A 22,295-nucleotide genomic window follows, 5' to 3' on the forward strand; every position below is an offset into this window, starting at 1 on the left:
TTTGATTAAAATAAGTTAAAACACAGTACAGAGGCAAAACAACATACCCATAGACATTAAACCAAGAATAAGGCTCAATTCATGGCAACTAAATTGGGGGAAAGAATCAATCTTCCTTGCTTGCATTAAGGCCTGAGCCAACCGTGCTATGCCTCTGCATGGAGAGGACTCTGGACAATAATCCTCGCTTGGCCAGGGGAGAATGTAAAACCTAAATAATAAGTGAGAAAACCATAGTACTTTGGAAACCACATTAGTAAAGATAGAGAATACAAAAAACATGCAATGGACAAAAGCTGTGAGCATAATGGAAGGTCAGACACTAAATAATATCTTCCGGTCGTACTCTATGTTCGTGAATGGAGCGGTTGGTGGGTCTAGTCTTTGAATAAAGTCTGGGAAAGCATACAGAGCTATGTCTGTAGGCAAAACCTTGAGAACCCCTTTTTAAACATATTAAAAAAGATTATAGGAGGTTCATACAGTGTTTTAGCCATGACATAAACTGTGATTTAAACACTCATTGAAGTTGAATGTAGTGGTTCACAGAACACAAGCCTAATTTGTCCTTTGCGTATGGCCTTAAGATACCTTCATGTAGGCAGCTTCCGTTTCAGCAATGGTTTTATCAAACTCATTCCTTGAGGCCATCTTTCTCGCCAAGTTCTCGTTGACACGGGACAGCTTCTCTGTCAGGACCCGGATGTCATTCTGCAACTTATTCTTCTCTTCTTCTTCCAGCAAAATCTGCCTATTAAGCTCATCCCTTTTGCTGCACAAGTCTTCAATGCCTATTTGACAGAATGACATCATTAATTACTGAGGTAGAACATCCTTCTGGATTTTAACTCCATCTACAACATAAAGCATTTGATACCACGGAAGTTATATGCACAGAGGGTCTAATCTTACTATTAATGTCAGTTGGCCAAAATTGAATAGGCAAGGTGTATCCTTTGGGGTACCATTTAAGGCACTTTCAGTTATTTGCCCACAAATCTTTGAGGCTGCCACCTAAACTAAGCATTCAACTTTATTTCTTCACCAGATAAACACTACAAAACAAGGCTCTATTTCTTTCAAGGCACATTTGATATACTCAACTGCAAGTTAAGCTACATACAAATTCATTATCAGATGTCTGGATAAACGGATTAAGGCTTCATAAAAATAGTAAGTTGTGTGGGTATTCCACTATGGTAGTACAGCAACTGAAACTGTTGTGCCTGTGATGTGCAGTAACTCCAGGTGCAGTATTACCACAGTAGACCAAGTGTGGCCAAAGGAGTGGTGAATAATGACTGGGATCAGATTTGCACAACAATTCCCGCATGCTGTTCCCAAATTCCACTGCTTCGCCCATGGATAAACTCTGCCGGTTTTCCTTTGTGGAAATGTGTGAAGTTAAAACTGTATAGCATGCACCTAGTTAGGAAGCAACAGATCACAATATAGTGGCAAAACCAAGGGACATGATTTGGGATCGTTTATACTGCACAGGAAGTTTCTAGATTGCCACCATGGCAGCAATTGTGTTCTTTGTTATGGCTCTCTTAATTGTATTTCTGAATTGCAGGATCAGAGTTGTTCTCATGTATAAGGGATGTTGTTCAAGATCATGGGCAAGCAGAAGAAGAAGGCCCTCATTCTGTTTTTTTCCATCTTGTTTTACTTTGTCTGCACTTTGGCAATGTCCTTGTTCTTCGTGTGATGCCATGATTGCTGGGCTGTTGTTTCTGAGGGCCATGAGGCGACTGACCTGGCCTAGAAGAGGGTGCCAACTTCTTGACAGAGCCAAAATAGTTGCTATGGCCCTTAGTGACATGAGCCACAGTGTGTATGAGGACTTTTAAGGTTATCAGTGTGGAGGACACAGAGCAAAGAATTGCCTCGATTTAGGTGTGAGAGGACTGGTGTTCTGTAATCAGTTAATGGAAGGATAGGTTCTACTGACCTCAGGCGAAAAAGCTAAGTCTAGGTTCTGTCAGAGAGCCAGCCATGGATGTGACTTATCAACGCTGCTTGCAAAGAGGCAGAATTTTTGGTAGGGGCTTAACATCCAGTTACAGATTAGTTCAGTTTTTGAGTTGCTGAATGACGCAAGCTGTCGAGATTTAGAGGTAGAGGTCATCGTACTGATGGATTTTGATTACAATAATGGTGAGAATGGAGCCAAAGGGTTATAGCTACAGGTTGAAGACGCTATGGGAATACTTTGTATGCAAACACCTAGCAGGATGACAGTCTCTTGTGTTTTCTTCTTTAGTTAGAGTTGCTTATGCACGTATGCCAAATAAACATTTCTACAAAAAGACACAAACCCTTCACCCACATTAGATGCCATGTTTTATCACAGGAGTATTCCCTCGCTAGCACCAAATGTTTCTAGGTGGGCTCATTAGATCTCTTGCAAAGCACAAATGTTTTATCGATGTGCGTAGTGTTGGGAGTAAATAAAATATTGTATTAAGAATAGGATAAACAATGGAATTTTAATCAGGCTAAATGCTATCTTATACAACATTAAATGCTCCTTCTTCCCACCAAAAAAATAAATATAAAAAACCCACGCTACATGCTTCTGTCCTTTCAAGCAAATGACAACATCACTGGGCTTTCATCAGGACCTTGTCAACCCTTCCAAGTGCTCCCACCTTCTCAATTTGTCCTAAGTATCTAGTGTTGGTGGGTATTTAACCCCTTCGCTGCTTCTGTTGGCCAACGGCCGTCGCAAGCACTACCTCCGTAGTGCTGCGCACGTCCGTTGGCCGACGCAGCCCCGTCCACTTAATGGAAAGTCTGTCAGGGTAATCCTGTTTATTGGATTCCATTGTCGCACTACACTCTATGAAGAGGATGTTCTATATAATGCAGCAGTACATTTGCATTCTGTGTCTCCACCAATAGGATGCATTACTTATTTTGCATTAGTCTGGCAAATAAAAGTCATCTGCAATTGTACCAGAGGGGTGACTGGTGAGTCAGTGTGGTGACGAGCTATGTGGTCAACAAAAAATATGGCCCAAGAACATGTAAAATGTAGGCAAATAGCTCCTTGTTGGGACAAACATTTTTTTGTAATAACTGTGCTAAAACACAAGAATCTCCCATCCACAAAGGAAATAGTCTATTACAGCGGGTCAATTAAAAAATATGTAATTAGTAAAGCAAAATATTGCATAACGTGCATGTTAGACCTGACACCCTTGGCGTGGTTATTCCCCCATCTTTTTGCCTCTGACTCATGTATTTTTGATGCTGTGCTGGATTTCGTTTTTGCTGGTTTAGATGCTTTGGACCCTCTGCCACTGCTGATCAGTGTCAGAGGGTAAGTGCTCCCTCTGTAAATTGTCATATTGATTGGGTATACCTGATTGGCATATTTGTATCACCATGAAGTCCATAGTAAAGTCCACTGTGTGTGCCAGGGCTGGTGATGACAGATGCTACTAGTGGGCCTGCAGCGCAGATTGCGCCACCCACATGAGTAGCTCTAAAATGGTGTCTCAGGCCTGCCAGCGCAGGGCCTGTGTGCAGTCAGTGGACTGCCATGTCCGCCTGGCCAGTGTCCCCACTGGCTGGGCCTAACCCTTCCCTGTCTGTGCACATCAGCCACCCCTATGGAAGGCTCAAGGTACCCCCCTGGGCAGGGTGCAGTGTATGGATAAGGTAGAGCATGTACTAGTGCAGGTAACATGCTCTGGTAGTGAGCAGCAGCCCTTTTGTGTGCTCACTGCTGCAAGGCTGTCTTGCTCCATAGAGTAACATGGGGGAGGCTGGTCCCATTGGATCCCAGCCTATCTTCCCATAGGAATAAGATGGAGCATAAGTGAAAGATATCCCTGAACTCAGAATTTAATAACACATCTTTTAGTGAAGGTGGTTTTTAAATCCTGGGGTTGAGAATAGTACTTTTAGAAAGTGGCTGTTTTCTTGTCTAAACCTTTCTGTGTGCCTGGGCCTGTTTGTGGATTGCCTGGCTGGTCTGAGTGTGACAGGGGCTGCAGGGCCCCAGAGGGGGTCGGAGTCAGCCCAGGGGTGAAAGGCAACATCTGTTGCCAGGGAAGGGGGAGGAAGAAGCGCCGGGCTGTGTCTGCCTGACCACCATGCTGGCTAACTCCCCTGCCGGCCCACTGTCACCTCTGGCCCTGAAGCTGACAGGAAGAAGAACACCAGAAACATTCCAGTGCTCAGGGCCCCCTTGCACCAAGGCTTCAAAGGACTTCAAAGGCTTTCAGGGGTATAAGGGAAGGACCACTGACTACAGAAGATTAGATTCCAAGATTCGACAATGAAGAGGAACCTCTGCCAGAAGAAGGACTGCTTAAGGAGCTGATGGAAGATTGCCTTGCTGTGTGCTTTAAGGGCTGACCTATCCTGCTATCCAACTGAAGGAGAGGAGAAGAAAGGGACTCTGCTGTGTGCTGTGACCCTGCCTGCTTGTAACTGCTAAGACTTTGCTGTATGCTGTCTCTGCAACCTGAATCTCCAAGGGCCTGAGAAGAGCTGGCTCCCTGTCTGCAACCCAGGAACATAAAGGTTGCCCAAGGACCACAAGATTCTGCTGCGTCCCCTGAAGCTGCTGTGTAGTGCAGAGATCGTGAAACACTGTGTGGGGCTGTGTAGCGCACTGGCTGCTCTCTAATCGGAGTGAGGGCGCCGCGCTGAACCAGCCTGCCGTGTGGCCGAGATCGACGTGTTCATCGACACGTAGGGAGCGAAGATCGGAGGCTTGTGGGCCTCGCCAGCGTAAGGAGCGCTGAAAAATAATTGCTGGCCGTGTCACCGTCGCAGTAACCCCCGTGGAAGTGCCCCGCATCTCTCCGGCGTTTGCGTGTTGAAGAACGAGCCCGTCTCGTTCTGATTGAGTGAGAGGGCCGAGCCCCCTCACCAGAGTCGCAACGGGATTGGTCCTTGCAGCGGAGCGTCATCAGCGAGGCCGCGCTGCCATTGGTTGGCGGCCTCGCGCTCAGAGGGGCTTGTCTGAAACGCCGCGATGGGATTGGCTGCCTCGACTGAAGCTGCCGAGGAGCCGAGAGATCACCGGGATCACCGGGATCACCGCCGGGCCCGGGGAAGACTGACCTGGCCGAGGGATCTTACAGAGTGCCCCAGCCCCCGGCCTGCCGTCTCTGCTCCCCGCTGCTCTCTGAAGGACCAAGAGCGGGCGGAGAGCGTCCTGAGACCGGCCGGGCTGGAGCGCTAGTGAGCGTTCACCCGGGAGGTGCGCCTGGGGGCCCAAAGTAACACCGGGGAAGGGAGTCCCCCTCCCTCCAGCATCCGGGTGAGACGCGCTTGAAGCGCTTAGAGTCCCTGACGCCAGGGGCTCATTGTGGCATACTTTGAACGCTGGCATTGTTGCGATTGCTAGTTTTGAGAGCGCTTTAATTATACATCAGTGGCCATATTTTTACCTACTGATTAAAGAGACTGGAGACATTGGTTTTATGAGAACTTCCTGAAATTAAGTACCACCAATTAAGATTAAGTGCATCATTTCTATAACAAAGTGATTATCATGCAACTGCCTTATTTACATTGCTGAAACTAGATAAAGTTATATATTTTTATAAAATATACTTACCTGTGTGGTCTCAGTTTGTGGTGGATTGGGGATTATTGTTGTGTTAAGTGCAAATGTTATCCACAATGCCTCTGTTTAGCCTAGACTGCTCGCGCCATGCTACCTAGAGGGTGAGCAGGGGTTATCTCAGAGGGTTATTCCTTCACCCTGACTAGAAGCAAGGGTCCCTACTTGGTCTAAGGTACTTACCTCTGCCAACTAGAGACCCCCAGTTCTAACAGTGCACAATACAGAAATCACTTTTTGTAATTAGGTTGAAAGTGAAATGTTCAGTTCAGTTCGGAAAAACTTTATTTCGGTCTAGGCCACCTTATAAGTATACAAAGCATTACAATTCATAACAGTTTAAAACAGTCTTCTTTAAAAAATATAATTACATCACCTCAATATTTCAGGTAAAAAAAAAAGGATCTACATCAACACATAACTAAGCCCAGTAGGCTTGATGAATTCCATAAGCAAGGTGTGTGCAGAACAAGAGGCACTGGGTTAGAAAGATAGACTCCTAGTAAAACCCATCAGCAGTAGCAATAGGAATGCTGTTAATAGAAGTATCATTACAATTTTCATGAAATAGTAATGGAAATAGCAATTCATTATAATTTCATTGCCACCGCCGCCATTACGACAAGAAATTTACATATTTTAAAACTGTAAAAACTATTGATTTTAAGGTTAAAAGTGATAAAATATTTTAAAAATAAGTTAAAGGAAAAAGCCTAGAAATTCAGAGACAGTATGCTATTTGTTACTGGACAGGCATATGTACAAAGGTCCAGCGCCTACGCCACATTGAGTTAAAAAACCAGCGTTACAGCAAATACAATCTGTTTGCAGGCATCGTGCTTTACAACCCTGAATGTCTCTATGCAATGTACAAACCCTAAATTCCTACATAGTGGAGCAAGCCATTGTTTCCTCGCTAGTTTGTAGGCAGGGCAGAAAAAGATGACGTGCAGCTCTGACTCCTGCTCCCATTTACAGGCTGGACACTCTTGCCGGGCCTTGTCTGTCCATTTGCAGGAAAAGACGCGGAGCGGCAGTGTGCCCAGTCTGAACTAGACATATAATTTTCTTGACAGGGATGGATAAATGTCATCTAAAAAAGGGCTCAATTCGGTAGGCTTTTACTACTTTGGAACAGGAAATAGTGGAACACGCTTCCTATGAGTTACTCCACAGGGTTGGTTTTCCGAGCCTGCTACATTCTTTTTTTATACAGATAAACCAAGGGATTTTTGATTCTCCTGGAAAGCTCAATATCTCCTTTAGTTCCGCTCTGTAGACTGCCAGTTCAGGCGTCACCCACAGACTACGCCAGAAGGTTAGGGGTTTAAGACCTATCTCCTCTCTGATGGGTCCAATTCTTAAATCCAGCCGTAGGGGGATGAGGGGGTTCTGGAGGGGAGACCCAAAATCTGTCTCATAAAACTGTTTTCCACTTTACTCACGTCTCCAGCACAACAGTGCCCCCATAATTAAGGCCCATACAATGTGGCACCCCTGGCTTGCATCTTGTAGATCTCCGCTATAGGCCTAGCAGCTTTGGAGGAAGAATTTCTCAGTAGTTTAATAATTCTTCCAGTAGTTTGGGCTAATTTAAGCTTATTTGTGGGCCCCACTCCATGGTTTCTGTCAGGGTGACCCCTGGGTATTCGAATACAGTCACCCTGTCCGGCATGGTGCCATCTAAACTGGGGTTGGGATGCAATGTTTTAGGTGGATTGAAGATCATAAACTTTTGGTCTTCTGGGTTTTGATCTCCAACCCCCTATTATTGTAAAAGGTGGCAAAGCTGTCCAAGACCCTCTGGATACCCATAGGGGATTTCGACATTAGGAGGGTGTCATTAGCAAACATCATTGCTGGGACCTTAGTACCTGCCAGTTTGGGGGCATCGTTGTCCCTGACCTTGATGACTTGGGCAATCAGTGCATTTGCAAAGAGGCAGAACAGAAACAGGGTTGGTGCGAGCACACATCTCTGCCCTACTCCTATGTCAACTGAAAATCGTGAGGTCAGGACTCCTCTTTCCTACACCTTACCTGGGCAAAATTGCCTTCATGCAATCTTATGAGTATGCTCAACAGGAAAGGGGGTCCACATTTCTCTAATTACCTCCCATAACTTTGCCCTGGGCACCAAATCAAAGGCCGTCTTAAGATCCACGAAAATCAAATAGAGGCTGCCACCCTCCATTCTCAAAGTCTTCCAAAATATAAGTTGAAGTCTATATGTTTGGTCAACGGTGGAAGTGTTCTTCCTGAATCCAGCCTGATATGAACTTAATATCTCGTGATCGTCCATCCACCCTTGAAGGCGATCAAGAATTACCTTTGCAAAGAGTTTTTGTGTGACGTCAATCAGACTGATTGGTCTGTAGTTGGCTGGCAGAAGAGGAGAACCTTTTTTAAAAATTGGGACAATTTCTGCCCCTGCCCAGGTTTCAGGGATCAACGTGCCCTTCAAAATGGCATTGAATAAAACCTGTAAATAGGGTCCCCAGATTTTCGGTTAGTGGCGGAAAATGTCCCCCAGAATCTTATCCAGTCCTGGTACTTTACCGGGGGGGGGGGGGGGGGGAGAGGTTGGTAGCTTATTTATCGCATTTATCACTTCTAGCAAAGTAAACTCTGTAGCTTCTACATGTTTGATCCTAAAGAACAAGTTACTTACCTTCGGTAACGCTTTTTCTGGTAGATACAGTATCTGCCTGTGGATTCCTCACCTTGTGAATATCCCCCTGCGTCAGCAACGTTTGGAAAATTCTTTTGTAGCACGCCGGCGTGGACGACGTCATAGGAGCACGGCATTGCGCGCGACTCCGACTGACGTCACCGACCCCTTATTAGGCCTACGTCGGCGTGATGACATCCGTTCCACCCTTTTTTTACGTGCCTTCGAGGCACCCGGATGGACCAATGACAGTAGATATACACACATACAATGTACATAGTACATACAATTAAAAAATACACACACACAGTGCGTAGCCAAGGTATGAACTCAATATATATATATATATATATATATATATATATATATATATATATATATACATAAAATACATAAATACAGGTATAGAAGAGTGGACAAACGGGGAGGCGGGTGGGCATGTGAGGAATCCACAGGCAGATACTGTATCTACCAGAAAAAGCGTTACCGAAGGTAAGTAACTTGTTCTTCTGATAGATACATCTGCCAGTGGATTCCTCACCTCGTAAATAGAGTCCCACAGCAGTCCCCACTCCCGGAGGAGGGTGTCCACTCTCCTATACCAGAAAATCTTGCAGGACAGAGCGTGCAAAATGGCCATCCCTCCTCACCTCGCCATCCAAGCAGTAATGCTTTGCAAAAGTGTGGCGGGAGGCCCATGTCACTGCTCTACAAATGTCCTCCACAGGAACACCCTTAGACAAAGCAGATGTTGATGACTTTGCTCTAGTAGAATAAGCCCTTATACCCTCTGGGGGTTCCTTACCAGCCAGGGTGTAGCAGATCTTGATGCAAAGTATGATCCATCTTGAGAGTGTGCGCTTGTGCACAGCCCGTCCTTTCTTGCAGCCAGCAAATCCCACAAAGAGCTGGTCATCCACTCGATAGTCTTTCGTTCTATCAAGGTAAAAGCTCACCACCCTCTTAGGATCCAGACGGTGAAGACGCTCCTCCTCCTTGGAAGGGTGAGGTGGAGGATAAAAGGTAGGAAGGGTAATGGACTGTCCTAAATGGAATGGAGTAACCACCTTAGGCAGAAAAGCAGCCCTGGTGCTAAGAACCATTCATTCAGCATGAATGGTCAAGAATGGGGGCTTTGAACTAAGATCTTGAAGCTCACTTACCCTCCTTGCAGAGGTAATCTCAACTAGGAAAACAGTTTTAAAAGACAACAACCTCAAGGGACAATTATGCAGAGGTTCGAAAGGAGAACCCATTAGATAAGTAAGTACCAGATTCAAGTCCCATTGAGGCACAATAAAGGGAGTAGGCGGAAACTTATTTGTAAGCCCCTTCAGAAATCTCAAAACAATAGGAGATTAAACGAGGACGGCTGATCCGGCAGGCAGAGAAAAGCCGATATTGCTGAAAGATAGACCTTAACTGTTGCCACAGCAAAACCTTGCTGCGCGAAAGAAAGTGCATAAAGAAGTATATCTGACAAACAAACCCTCAAAGGATCGATGGACTTCTCTCCGCACCAGACAACAAATTTGGACCATCTATAAGAATAAACGGATTTAGTGGAGTCACGCCTAGCCGATAAAATGACATCCACCACATCGTGGGGGAGAGAAAAGGAATTGAGGTTGCCCCGTTCAATCTCCAGGCATGAAGGTGTAAGGTCTGGAGGTGGGGGTGTAGAACCTGCCCCCCATCTGAGAGAGGAGATCTGCCCTGAAAGGGAGACGGAGCGGCGGGCACGAGGAGAGGTGGAGAAGATCTGTGTACCACACCCTTCTTGGCCAATCCGGGGCAATCAATAGAACTTGTGCCTGGTCTTGGCGAATCTTCCTCAGAACCCGAGGAATCAAGGGTATGGGATGAAACGCGTAAAGGAGTTGTGAGCCCCAATTCAACTGAAACGCGTCCCCCAAAGTTCCCTGCATCGGATACTGGAGACTGCAGAATGACAGGCAGTGAGCATTCTCGCAAGTGGAGAACAGGTCCACCTGAGGAGTTCCCCACGTCCGAAAGACGTGACGAACTACCTCCGGATGGAGCCTCCACTCGTGGTCGGCTTAGAACTGCCGTCTGAGACTGTCTGCACGTACGTTCAGAACTCCGGCCAGATGATTTGCCATCAGACAAATCTGATGGTCCTGAACCCAGGACCAGAGACGCAGAGTCTCTCTGCAGAGACACTGTGACACTACTCCTCCCTGTTTGTTGACATACCACATCGCGGTGGTGTTGTCCGTCAGGACTTGAACCGACCGACTGCGAAGGGAAGGGAGGAAGGCCTTGAGAGCCAAACGTATCGCCCGCAATTCCAGAAGGTTGATGTGAATCAACCTCAAAGACCCTTGACCTCCAGATCCCCCAGAGGAGCACCCCACCCTAGAGTGGATGCATCCGTTATCACTGTGGCCACAGCTGGAGGCAGATGAAAGGGCTTCTCTTGAGACAGGTTGCCTTCCACTCCTCACCAAGTCAGATCCGCTGCAGTTTCTCTGGAGATCCTCACAGACTCCCTGAGATCTCCGTTGTGTTGATACCACTGCCTGCGGAGGCACCACTGGAGTGCCCTCATGTGCCAGCGTGCATGGTTGACCAACAGAATGCAGGAAGCCATCAGACTGAACAGATGAAGGACCTTCAGGACTGGAACGACCTCCCCATTGAAAAATAAAGGAATCAACTCCTGTATGTCTATGAGGAGGAGGGAATGCACGACACACAGTTGGATCCAGTACCGCACCTATGAACAGGTTGCGCTGGGAGGGCACCAGGTGAGATTTGGGTACATTTATCGAAAACCCCAACCTGTGTAACAACTGAGTTGTCTCTTGCAGATGATGGAGCACTATCTCTGGAGTCTGGAGACTCTGCTTTGATCAGCCAGTCGTCCAGATAAGGGAATACCGGAATCCCTGACCTTCTGAGATGTGCAGCCACTACAGCCATCACCTTGGTGAAGACTCGAGGCGCAGTAGTGAGACCAAAGGGAAGGACCTAAAACTGGTAGTGTTGCGAGCCCACCGTAAAACGGAGATACTTCCTATGCGACTTCAGGATTGGGATGTGAAAATACGCATCCTTCAAGTCAATTGACACCATCCAGTCCTCTTCCAGCAGCGCCTGAAGAACCTGTGCAAGGGTGAGCATCTTGAACTTCTCCTGCTTCAGGTAAAAGTTCAAGATCCTGAGATCAAGGATTGAACGAAGCCTGCCATCCTTCTTGGGGATCAGGAAATACCGGGAGTAGCACCCCTGATCCCTTTCCTGCTCTGGAACCACCTCTATCGCACCCTTTCTGAACAGTACCTGTACCTCTTCCTGAAGGAGCAACAGGTGGTCCGCCGAGCAAAAACCCTGGTAATTGGGAGGGAATTCCCGAAAGGAAAGAGCATACCCATTCTCTACGAGATTGAGAACCCAAAGATCTTATGTAACCGATTCCCAATCCCGTAGAAAATAAGTAAGCCGACCCCTTACAGGACCCACATGATCCGGAATGGCGGATCTAGGGCTGCTTTACTGTTGTAGGTGGGGGGTGGGTATTAGAGGAGGAAGTAGAGGAGGAGGAGGAGGCTTGACGTCCACGAGGACAACACCTTTGTCTACCCCTGTAGGACTTGTACAAAGGATTTTGTTGCTGCTGCTGCTGCTGCTGCTGTTGGTTCTGCTTATAGGTACAAAAAGTAGACTTTCCAAAACCCTTGTACTTCTTGGTGAAAGAGCCTCTAGTCTGCAGACCCAAAGATATTGCTGTCGCCCTGCTATCTTTAAACCTTTCCAAGTCAGCATCAGCTTTCTTTCCGAAAAGGCCTGTGCCATCAAAAGGCAAATCCATCAGAGCAGCCTGGACATCAGCTGAAAACTCAGAAGTCTTTAACCAAGCAGCTCTTCTAGTGGCAATTGAAGATCCCATGATCCTAGCCACTGAATCCGCCGTGACAATACCACTTTGTATGACCTGACAAGCTGCAGCCTGCGTGTCAGATATCACTTCACTAAAGTTCTTCCTATCCTCCTCAGGAAGCTTAGATGATAGCTGCTTCACTATGTCCATCAAAGCATGAACATTTCTGCCTAACAGACAAGTAGCATTCGTGGATTTAAGGACCATACTACTTGACGAAAACACCTTTTTCGCATTTTGATCTTGCTTCTTAGGGTCTTTAAATCCAGGAATCTGGGGAAAAGCACCAGCCGATTTCTTTGAGCAAGCAGCTTGGACCACCAAACTCTCTGGCAGAGGATGAATAGACAAGAATTCAGAATCACTAGGTGCCACCCTATAGCGTCTTGCAACTGACTTTGACACCGTCGGAGCAGTAAGAGGCCTCTTCCAGACTTCCAATATAGGTTCAGTTAGAGCCTCAGTAAATGGTAGAGTTGACTCAACCACAGAGAACGTAGAATGGAGAACCTCCGTAAGGATGTTAGACTTGAACTCCACAGATGGCAAAGTCAAATTTAGGAGTTCAGCAGCTTTCTTAATTACCACATGGTAAGGAGCCAAATCCTTTGAAGGTGTATCAGATACAGTGGGTAACTCCCATTCGGGAGAAACTTCCAAACCACTTGCATCTTGCAACTCTTCAAAGTAATCCTCCTGATCCTGAAGTTGGCCTTCTTCAACCTCAGGTTCCTTATAATTTCTCTCCGTCATAAGGCGCTGCGCTCTACGCCTCGACCACTCCATCCCAACCAACGTCGTCTGATCCGGTAACTACTCCGACGGAGTCGGGCCGGCGTCGAACGAGGAGCTGGAGCCACCTTAGAATGAGAAGCTGGAACCGTGTACGGAGTCGATGACCTCGGTGGAGCCGAGCTATGCCACGGTGGAATCGGCGCCGGCATAAACAGCAAGAAAGGCGCCGGAGCATAGGCTTGAGGCACGCCCAGATTAAAAGACAATGGACCCATGGGACCAGCCGGTGCACCAGAGGGGTACATTGCCCTCGCATATACGCCATACATGGCGTTTAGAAAATGCGAAGGGTCCTGACCTGGACCAGGAAACTGAGGGAACGACCCACTGGTTGCTCCTGAGGAGACTGTACCGGATTTGACTCCTCTTGTTCCTCGGGTTGGTGAACCGGAGTCGCCGAAACCTGAGGAGCATCAACTTCCTCTTCATCGTACACCGAAGACTGGTATGGCTCAGGAGACTGATTCGATTACGGATTCGGTGTTGGTTCCCGAGACTGTAAAGGCGAGGTCTCACCTTCAGGCTTACGAGCTGGAGAGGGAGATATCATGCCCTTATGATGTTTTCGAGATGATGACATCTTTTTCGAGTCCGACTCCCTGCCAGAATGGTGTATCGAACTGTGCTTCTTCCTCTTATGTTTCTTCTTCGAGGAACCCGAAGCATGCCCCGAAGCCGACTTCGAAGCCGACTCCGACCTCGACTTCGATCGTCTTAATCTTGACCTCGAAGTCCTCTTGGCATCCTTTCCCTTAATTTTGGCAAGAAGGAGTTTCGCCTCCCGTTCTCGAAGAGCCTTTGGATTCATCTTCAAACAGGAACGACAACCCTTGACGTCGTGATCCGAGCCCAGACACCACAAACAGTCACCATGTAGATCAGTAATGGACATCATCCTGGCACACGAGTCGCATGGCTTAAATCCAGTCTTCTTCGATGACATCTTCGACGGAAGACAGCACTCCAAGAGATACAGAACAAAAGTTCACAATAGTAACAAAGTTACTATCCACACAATAGAGGATCCCAAGAAATCGTTAGCGTCGACGACGCGGAAAAAAGGGAACTGATGTCATCACGCTGACGTAGACCTAATAATGGGTCGGTGACGTCAGTCGGAGTCGCGTGCGATGCCGTGCTCCTATGACGTCATCCACGCCGGCGTGCTACAAAATAATTTTCCGAATGTTGCTGACGCAGGGGGATATTCACAAGGTGAGGAATCCACTGGCAGATGTATCTATCAGAACAGAGTCACAGGTTGAGGAACATAGGAGCCCAGGATTTTTCAGGAGTGGACAGAGCTTGAATGTGCACTTCCCACGCTTCAGCTGCTATATTGGGTTCTACTGCTGGCTTACCCTCTCTACTGCCCGTGCTGACTATGGACCAGAACTTCTTTTAATCTTTGGTAGACAGGGCAGTTTTTAGGGCCTCATCTGTCCAATTCCCATGTCTCTTTTGCTAGGCGTGTTGTCTCTTTGTACAGCACCCTCAATTGTTTAGTAAGTGACTTATCTTTGACTTTAATGGTCCCCAATAGAGCCTTTTAGCCTTGCGGCAGCTATCATTAAACCATAATTGGGTAGCCATTTTTTCCCCTTGTTACGCATCTCTGGATAAAATACATCGGCCAGCTTGGATGTCAACCCTACGTGAATCTCTGCAGTTTTATTGATAGAAACAGCGATATCTGCTGAAGCAGCCACTTCTCTTAGTTCTATTAAGGCTAGGATTACTGCTGCATATAATGCAGACAGATTCCCTTGCGACTGCTGTATTGCCTCCTATTGTATTCTTTTCCTATTGTTGGAAAGCGTTAATCTATTATCTGCAGGGGTGCTGGTGGTCAAAGCACTTCCTAAATCCGGCAATCCAATACAAGGGATAAAGCACTGTGGTTGCTGTCATGACGTGGAAGGACTACAAAATCGAGAACTCTGTGCCATAGCCTTGTCTCCACTAGAATGTAATCAAGGAGGGAGGCTTGGCCTTCTTTGTTGAATGTTAAGTTCCCTGGTGTGTCCGAGACTGTGCGACCATTACATGCTCTCAAGGAGTAAGTCAAATTAAATACATTGATCTGGGTTGCCAGCGGAGACCAGGCCTTTGTTGGGGGAATTTGCGGCTCAGGAATTGACCAGTATGCATCCTCCTCGGTATGGATTGTGTCAGCCATATCTGGTAAGGGCTTGAATTGACAATTGAAATCTCCCCCCACTATTACCCATGTAGTAGGGGGGACTGTGGGAATAAAAGCACTCAGATGGTCAAAAGTTGGAGATTCCTTGCTCACACTAACGGGAGTAGCTATTAATAAGAGCTAGTTCCAGCTTGGTGGGGAAGCGAAGTACCAGACATTGGATATTGTTGGACAAAGAGTCCAACTGTTTGGCTGTACAGCCAAGGTGTGAACCTACCCAAATACATAGACCCCCCAGACGGTCTACCCCTCCCTCCAGAGGTGGCTGGGATGGTGAATGACGCAAACCCCAAGTGAAATGTACATTGCTAACCATTAAATTAAAACATATTCACACTATATTTAGAATTGAATCTGGGTTACTTAAATTTGATTAAAATTATCTCTTTACTATTTCTATTATACAGTAGAGAACAATCTGGTTCATCTGCGTAAATGGTAAAAAAAACTCATGTGAAAAGCTAGATTAATTAGCACAGGAATGATATTAAATAAAAACATTCCACAAGGTGTGATAAAGGAATAATTTTATTCCTTTTTGTCAGCAACTTTCCTAGAAATATGCGGCATAATACAGTTACAAGTATTCCACTTAAAATTAGTTGCTGTCTCGACCCATTGTGGCTAAGTCTGAGGATCATTATAAGGACAAAAATAATCCATGGAACATCAAAGTTGAGGTCCAGTGGGAAGGAGTCCAAGAGGATCTAACCAAAAGAGCTAAATTAACTTGATATATAAGTAAATAATCAAAAGCTTCAGTACGCTTGTAATACGATCTCTAAAAATGTGCCGCATTTGTCTCTGCTGTTTCTTGATCTGTCATCCCTAAAATCAACAAGTTGACATGAGCAGTCAATACTATTGAATGGACTAAAAGAAAGAAAGAAATACTAGCATTATAGCCCTTAATTTAGCATTGAACTTTTTTCTCTTTACATTTACCTTCCTCACTTAAATCGATGTTAGTAACTATCTTCAGACAAAAAGCAAAAGAACCATAATGGGTGCAAAGGTCAGATCAAACACAAATGAATGAATAAATGAAAAGGGTTTTTGTATAGCGCTACGTTCACTCCAAGGAGCATCTTGGCGCTTAGCGGAACAGAAACAGGCCATCTGGTGATGTATTACAGAACAAAGGGTGGCTGAGAGAGAAACCTTAAATCAGAGATAGCATTAAATGATCTGGGGTAGCAAAGATCCATGTTTTGAGAAGGCTCCTAAAAGTGAGTTCTGTTTGTGTGTGCCTCAGCTGAGTGGGTAGGGCATTCCAGGCTTTTGTCCCCCAAATGGTGACAAAGGTAAAGGATGCCCTATCTGGGATGAGAAAAAACACAGGTAACTTATTTTGCCTGGATTCATCGCATATAGAGGTTGCTGTTCTGAATTATTTCACAAAATAAGACTAAAATCATTTTTTAGCAACAAACTTCATACTGGGGATGATAATTAATCAAACACTGGTCTTCTAAATCCCTCATGATGTACAACACCGTCTAATTGCACTCAATGCTTTTGAAAAATCAATTTTCAAAGAGATTGAAAAATGACACCCAAGAGATACATTTGGAAATATATAATGAGAAGAACAGGCTGCACTGACCACTCCAGCTAATTATTGTTAAAAATCTGTTAAACCAGCCGACAAAGGTGGTGCAAAAGTGATCAAGTCTACTAAGCTGTACAGAAATAAGAATACAGAAATATAGTGTCTTAGACTCTCACGCGACAATACCAGCAAAAAAATGTATTAGATGTCCCCTCAACAATACTTCACAATAACATAAAAGCTATGATATTCGAGATAGAATGTGCAGGATGGAACATAAATCAGAAGCAAAGTTCCTGGTGAAGGTGAATCTTAAAAGGCCATACTTTTACATTCTCCCTAAAATTCACAAGCTGAGAAATTAGGCCCAGTTGCGACCCCTAGCTTACCCTCTGCCACTGTCCGTTGCGACTGCAGCTCAGCGTGCAAAGGGCCAGATAAGAAACAGAGAAAGCACAACGTTTTCGTCTAAAAATAAAAAGAAGCACTGGGATTTCCTGGCTGCTCTTGCTGGAGACAAATAACCAGTTGAAATTTGCAACTGTTTCAATTTGTCCCACGAGCTAAAGGGTTTGCTCAAGTGTTGCCTGGCAACACACCCTTCAAAACCACCCAGGACTCCACCAGGCAGAGGCATCCTTCACCTGCAGACACTAGGAAAAGGGAAAACAGGACTGCTGTAAGTAGTGTTATCTTCCTGTGCGGCTGAACCCCTGGCCATGGATAAACGTCCCTTTAGCCTGCATAAAGGGCTGCCACAAACTGTGCAGCCCATCACAGTAAGTATTTTAATTTTTTTTCATTTAGCAGGACTGATTTGTTTTGTGATTGCTAATGTGTGACATGTCTGTGTTTCAGTCCTGCCAAGCGTCACGCAACACGTGTGACGCCCACGCATTTCAGTGCGGTGATCCGCATCACCGCACTGAAATGAAATGTCACGCATCATGCTGCCAGGCGAGCCAACGGCGCCTGTTACTGTGCCAGTCAGTCACTGTGGCTCTCGCTGCTGCTCGAGGTGCTGCCTGTGTCCCAAACAGTTAACAGCACAGACTCCCTGCGCAGCTCTTAGCCGGCGCTACAATGTATCGAGTACTGCGTCACGTCTGGCCGCAAGGAACACAGGAAGTTAGTCGGCGGGGGAAAATCTAGAGTGAGCGTGCAGGCTGCCTCAGTTGCTCACACTCACAGCGGCCTCTCATCCATCATGGCTGTTGGCACCAGGCCGGCCGCAGGGGGGTCCTGACCGTCGGCCGCATCATGTGCAGCACGAGCCCACAGCCGGCGAATGTGTCTGGGCTGGCGCGGCCTCTCTACCAGCACAGGCTCGGTCCAAATAGCTGCCTACTATTGAAATTCCCGCGCGGCCCAGGCCTGACGTCATTGTCAACACCAGATAGTGACACCCGATGATTGAGAGCGATGTGACCTCATGTCCTGGTCTATGAAGCACCACAAATAAGAGCTGCAGTATTAGCGCACGAGTCGACCACGACGTGCGCAGCTTCTGGCAGTTGAGGTACGTGGTTCTCATGTTGGCGCTAGTGTGTTATAATGTAAGAACACCCGAAACAGAGGCCGTTATAATAGTGACGTCACTTCAGTGGCCAATGGCTATGGGAATACTTATTAGGGAGGTGCTACAAAAAGGGCGGGTGTGGCATTTCAATATTAGCTGCACTTGCAGTGTGCACGCAGCACTGCTTGCAATACCGCGGGGCAGTACATACCGCGGTCGAGCCGGGCCCTCTCAGGCCCACCCGACCCTCATTAGCACCGTGACCTGTTAATTTAGACTCGCCATGGAAAGTTTGCTGCCTGTAGCAGAGGGAGCTGCTCGCCGCTGGCTTTCGGCTGGGGTTAACTTAATCCGCCCGCGGATCAACAACTGTGAGTGAATAAATGGTGTCATGTGCCACATAGATTGAGCCTGGCCCGGCTCGTAGAGGTAAGCGCTGGTATGTTTTTCACTTTATTCAGTATCACAATAATCCCAGATCAGAACTAGTTGTGATTAATCAAACCCACTGTCGGGCCTTCCCACCACAGGCTTTCCTTGTGTGTTCTTCGAATGTGAAAGAGAACAACGTGATACGGATCATTATCCGAACGGCAGCCCCCCACACACAGATCTGGTGGTACCTCGCCTTCATTTTTTAAAAATGCTGGCAAGGCCCCACAGACAGTCATTGCTATGCACTACTGACTAGTAAGTAGGGCAAAATTCCAGGCGGAAAGCAAACGGGCAGTTTGGTTCTTTTTACCAAGCTGCCCTACCCTGTCCCTGCCTCTAAACTTAAGTGGTGTTGGTAGGGTGTTTTCCCCACTGCGTCGCAATTACCGAAGGGCTTCCTGGCAGTCAGTAGAACCCCACCTCCAAACAATTTCGGTCCCAGGCAGCCGGGCTGACTCAGAGAGCAGATCGTTCTCCTCGGAGGTCAGTCTCCTCTGCAGCAAAACCAGCAGAGCGTTTTGGGCTGTAACTGGCAAGTTCTCAATGAGTGTTAAACGATTGCTGAAGAATAACTAACACTGTAAAGGCAATCTATGACACCAACGCAGCACCTGGTTACATTTCACACATTTTACTATGTATGCATTCCCGAATACTATTTCCTTTTAATAACTATTATGTTTCTGTAGATTTTAAGAACACTCAGACAGGACGTGCTTATTGACAATTTATGAGAGATGTTGAAAGAGAAAGAATTAAAGTGCATAAAGAGTGAGAACCTGCAGAGGACAGTATAAATGGAAAAGCGTGATGGATTCAAGCACTCTGAAGACTGTGTTGCATATCTGGCTATAGTAATAGAAACTCATGCGGAAGTGCCTCTCGAAGTGTCACACATTCGGTGGTAAAATGCCACTCATTCACACAATGAAAACATAAATATCACACATAAGCAATAATACAAATGGGCAGCTATGTAAAGTTGTATTTAAGAATCGTGTCTGGCCCTTTGCAAAATGTTAGAATGAGAACAGGAAGCTGGTATTTTTCTTGTGGGTGGGAGATGCAGAAGGGTTATGGTTGTCAGAGTAGTTTCAACAACAAGCTGACCCATGCTATAAAATGTGCTTTTTAGGCTAGCATGCGGTCATGAACAGATCATCTTCTGAGCAGCAGCAGTGCCTGCCAGCCTGCAGTCACACAGTGTGTGTCTGGTAAGTGCCCTTCCATTTCTGGTGCTGTGCAGCAGTTCTAAGATCTTCTTAGAGTTTCTCGTTGCTCAAATGGGTAGAATCTCTGATATTTATATATGCCTCTCATCTTCATTGCTTGATTTTTGCCCGCGAGATAGTGTCACTCATGTGCGCTGAAATGTCACTCATAATTACACTGGAATTATGAAAATGTCACACATAGCAATCTGAAACCTTGGCAGCTATGGTGTTTAGATGGGTCATTTAATTGTCTTGTGTGACACTTTGAGTGACGTCTTCTTGCAAGTAAAACCAAGCAATTATATCTTGGTAATTAGATACATTTAATAAACAAGTCCCCTGCCCCTTTTGCGCAAATAGAGGAAGAAAGTTGCTTTCTGGGACTTATAGTTTTTTTATACAGGTTTCAGATTTAGAAACCCTGAACTTGCTGAAAGTGTCACATTCAGCATACATAACATATTGCTATCAAATTATAAGGCCAAGCAGTAGAGGTGTGGGTTTCTCAGGCAGACATGCCAACCCTCGCTATTCAGGCGGGAGACTACCGATTTGAAGGCTAGTCTCCTGATTCATGCATCTAGAAACCCGATGCCAGCACTAATTAGGTTACCTACTGCTCTAGACTGCAAAATATCTCAAACTAATTTTAATTGGATGTTTCAAAGATGGACTACAGTTTCTGTTCATGCCATGACAAGAATAAACTCATTTTCAAGTTGGGGGATTTTAGGTTAACAGGTTGCATTAAAAGTCTCATATTACAGGCAATGCATGGGTCCATGTGCTAAGAAGCTGTAACTCCTGAAGACTATACCCTAAACAAGTATGATGGCTTACTACGTTACAATGGTTTGAAGAGGGCAAAGCTTCAGGTCTTTAGGGGAGTGCGCAGGTATTCAGAGTGGGATTCTGGCTGCTCTGCAAACGGTATGTAAAGGGGAAAACCCACGTTTCCTAACATAGAAGGCACTGAGTCATCACCCTATCCCCTTAAGTGGCAACCTAGAGGGTGATGTCCTCGACTTGGAGCACTGGCTCCAACTGCGCGCCTTGGAATTTGCTCCTCCAACTAGGAGGCCAGTCAAACTATTCGAGTCTCCGCCCCCTGGCTTACGGCAGCCCTGAAGACAAGGAGAAGTGTGTGTAAACGCCTCGAAAGGAAATGGCGGGCGAACTATAATTCCACAGACAAAGGCATTTACAAGAAGGCTTTGAGAGAGCATTATAGGAATGTTCGCGAGGGAAAGAAACACTTCTTTTCCACTAAAAATCGATGAGGCTAGTAATAATAGCAGGGAACTTTTTAACATCGTAAAAAATGTTGTATCTCCAAAGTCCACTGGTAGCCTGGGCGCACCTACTAGCGAATGGACTAATCTGTTGGCATGTTTTTTTCACGCTAAAATCAAAACTAACCAAGACTTTTCAAATACAGCCGCCAGCACCTGTCGCTGCCACTGCCTTATCCCCCGTTGTTAGGTGTTGTACTGACCCATCTTGGACGCAGTTTCCCGCCATCACTTTGGAAAAATCCCTCTCAATCATGACGGCTCTCAAGTCCGACTCTCCTCCGGACCCCTGTCCAGCTAGAGTACTGTCATCTACTGCGGGTGTACTCAATCCTGAAGTAAATTTTATTCTTAATACCGCTTTTCGCGGGAGCCTCATGCCTCAGTCCTGGAAACATGTAAAAATCCTCCGGCTTCTGAAAAAAACGTTGGCTGACCCGGGAGCAGCATGTAATTACAAGCCCATTTCCTTGTTGCCTTTTTTCTCCAAGGCCTTGGAGAAATAGGTCAATACGATCACCACAGAGTATGTGGAGGCCAACCATCTGCTTCACTCTAGCCAGTCGGGTTTCAGGGCTAACATCAGCACGGATACAGCATTATTAAAAGTTGCTGAAGCCATTAAAACCACATTGGAGAAAGGAGGCAACGCAGTACTGGTGTTGTTGGACCGCCCTGCGGCCTTCGACACCGTACCTCATAACAGACTTCTGCATGGACTAGAGGAGTGCGGTGTCGGAGGAACCATATTGAGATGATTCACCTCTTTCCTGAACAACCGTAAACAAACTATTTGGTCTCCTCCTTTCACTGCCCATGAATGTTGGAACTCCTCACGGCTCAATCTTGAGCCCTACTTTGTTTAATCTGTATATGGCCCCTCTCGCACTTCTTGTCAAGAAGCAAAGTGCAAAAATAATATATGTGGACGATACCAAACTGTTGCTCACATGTGAGAAGGGGGCTGAGTTCAATGGCAATGCTATTAAAAACTGTTTATCCGAGGTATTTTCCTAGCTCAGAGATAACCAACTGAAATGCAACTCGGATAAATCGGAGATTATTTTCTTCGGCTCCAGCCCTTGCGATGCATGGCGTAATTGGTGGCTGCAAGACATGTC

The 22,295-nt window shown here is 46.2% G+C and overlaps 1 protein-coding gene across 1 annotated transcript in view; it reads right to left on the reverse strand.

Annotated features, from left to right (window-relative positions):
* Nucleotides 1-22,295, reverse strand: part of SSNA1 (SS nuclear autoantigen 1) — an 81,806-nt gene that overhangs the window by 28,911 nt on the left and 30,600 nt on the right. The window contains exon 2 of the mRNA XM_086921244.1: nucleotides 592-791. Within this exon, the coding sequence (XP_086777370.1) occupies nucleotides 592-791 (200 nt within the window). The remainder of the gene's footprint in view (nucleotides 1-591; nucleotides 792-22,295) is intronic.

Source organism: Lissotriton vulgaris, chromosome 5 (genome assembly GCF_964263255.1).
Source record: "Lissotriton vulgaris chromosome 5, aLisVul1.2, whole genome shotgun sequence".
Taxonomy (NCBI): domain Eukaryota; kingdom Metazoa; phylum Chordata; class Amphibia; order Caudata; family Salamandridae; genus Lissotriton; species Lissotriton vulgaris.